This window comes from Aplysia californica, unplaced genomic scaffold (genome assembly GCF_000002075.1).
Source record: "Aplysia californica isolate F4 #8 unplaced genomic scaffold, AplCal3.0 scaffold00279, whole genome shotgun sequence".
NCBI lineage: Eukaryota > Metazoa > Mollusca > Gastropoda > Aplysiida > Aplysiidae > Aplysia > Aplysia californica.
The window spans coordinates 783,141-785,369 of NW_004797549.1; the positions used below are offsets into that span (position 1 = coordinate 783,141).

Genomic DNA, 2,229 nt, shown 5'->3' on the forward strand with positions numbered 1-2,229 from the left:
GAAGAAAAAAGAAAGATAGATAGATAGATAGATAGATAGATAGATAGATAGGTAGATAGATAGATAGATAGATAGATAGATAGATAAATAGAAAGATAGATTGCAGTAAATAAATTCCCCTTCCCCTTTTTTTTCTCTCACGTCTTCAAACATCACAGCGATCACAGTCTTCAATCAAGTTCCTGCAAGGCAAAGCTGCAACCCCACTGTGAACAAATCACCCTCCCAAAAGAAAACCCACAAAAAATCCAATCGCCGAAAAACAAAACAGAACAAACAAAAAGATAAACCCTAGAAAAACAACAACGACAAACAAAACATAACCTCGAGCAAACAAAGAAACAAACTAACGAAACAAACAAAAGCAAAAAAACCACACCAAACAACCCCATCAAAAACAGGGAACCTCACTGTGACCCCCCCCCCCCTTACCAACCCCCCCACGGTGACCCCTGTAGTGACCCCGGATATTCTGTATGTTTTAGTAGAGGTTTTACGGCGCTCTCGATTGCATAAGGTCGTATGAGCACCAGAAGATTAGAGGTGTTACAATTACAAGAGAGTAACACACCAATAAAAACGAAGGAGGGGAGAAAAGGACGATAGATGTTTGATAAGAAAGGAGAAGCAAACCACACAAGAGCACCTGCCAACCACCCACCAGGATATTCTGCACAATGTCCTGGGATAAATTAGACAATAACACCGAAACAGTGGAGACAGCATTGGACAGTCAGACAAATAGCAACAAATAATATGAGTTTGATATATACAACATTCACAACTGCAAAAACGCCAACTGAAACAACGACAACAGCAACAACAACAACAACAGCAACAGCAAGAGCAACAACAGCAACAACAGGACGACGAAAACAGCATCATCAATAACAACAACAACAACAACAACAAAAAGAATAACAACAAGAGGACGACGAAAGCCACAGTAACAATACCAACAACACCAAGAACAAAAAAACAACAACCCAACAACAACAAAATCACCAGTAGAAGCTACAGCAACAGCATTAACAAAAACTAATGTAGAAAACGAAACTCTCGACATCAACGTCAATAGATCAAAAATAATAATATATCATCATCAACAACAACAGCTATTACAACAACAACCACAGCATCATCAACAGCAACAGCCATTTCAACAACAACCACAACATCATCACTACAACAGCAACAATAACAACAACAAAAACAACAATAACAAAACAACTACAACAATAACAACATCAACAATAACAGCATCAACAACAACAACACCACCACTTCCACCACCAACAACAACAACAATGACAATAACAACAACCATAACAACACCAACAGCAACAACAACACCACTGCCACCACCACCACCAACAACAGAGCAATCAACTACTCACCTTTAATGCTGGACTTTTCCCTCCGTTCTCCATCACGCTAGGAAGCACCATGATGTGTCAACGTAACAATGCTCCTCAGCAAAATTGAACAGAACGATAATCCAACTGAATGTAATCCAAAGAAACGTTCCTTTAAAACCTCTCCCAATTGTATATCACAACAGAATCCAGGACACTGTACAAATAACCCGGTGGGTGACTGAAACCCTTTGTTTGTTGTTTCGTGCAATATAATTAACCACAGTGCAATCAAATAGTGTTTAATTTTTTTTCAGAACTCTATGGCAATGTTTTGTTCCAGATAATCAACCACAACGTAATCCAATGGTATTTTAAAAGTAAACTCTTTGTCAATGTTTCGTACAAGATAAGCATTCACAATATAACCCCGTGAGTTTTATTAAAACAAGGTAACCCAATAAGTTGAATTAACACATTCTGTTAAATACTTCCCAAACATTTATAAGCATGTAGAATACAAGCCAATGGGGATTTTCCGCTCTGCTGGTCAGTTCTTTTGTAGGTATAATCCTGTAGATTATAGTCAAAATTTTGCTTTTCTATTATTTATGTTCTTTTTGGTTATGTTTGTCGCACGTTTTGAACAATTAATCCAGAAAAATCTAAATAATCTATGGGAATTTGTTATTCCTGTTTTTTAAAATCAAAATAGACCTGCTTTAAGTTAGTTCAAAGTTTCTTATGTCAATGTGTTTAACTATAAAAATCTGTTTAAATCAGTCTGTCTGAGATAGATAGATAGATAGATAGATAGATAGATAGATAGATAGATAGATAGATAGATAGATAGATAGATAGATAGATAGATAGA

At 36.6% G+C, this 2,229-nt stretch overlaps 1 protein-coding gene across 1 annotated transcript in view; it reads right to left on the bottom strand.

Annotated features, from left to right (window-relative positions):
- LOC101863910 overlaps window positions 1-2,229 on the bottom strand; it is a gene marked incomplete in the record, with an annotated part of 280,465 nt that overhangs the window by 273,387 nt on the left and 4,849 nt on the right. The window contains 1 exon segment of the mRNA XM_005101353.3: window positions 1,398-1,928. Within this exon segment, the coding sequence (XP_005101410.2) occupies window positions 1,398-1,448 (51 nt within the window).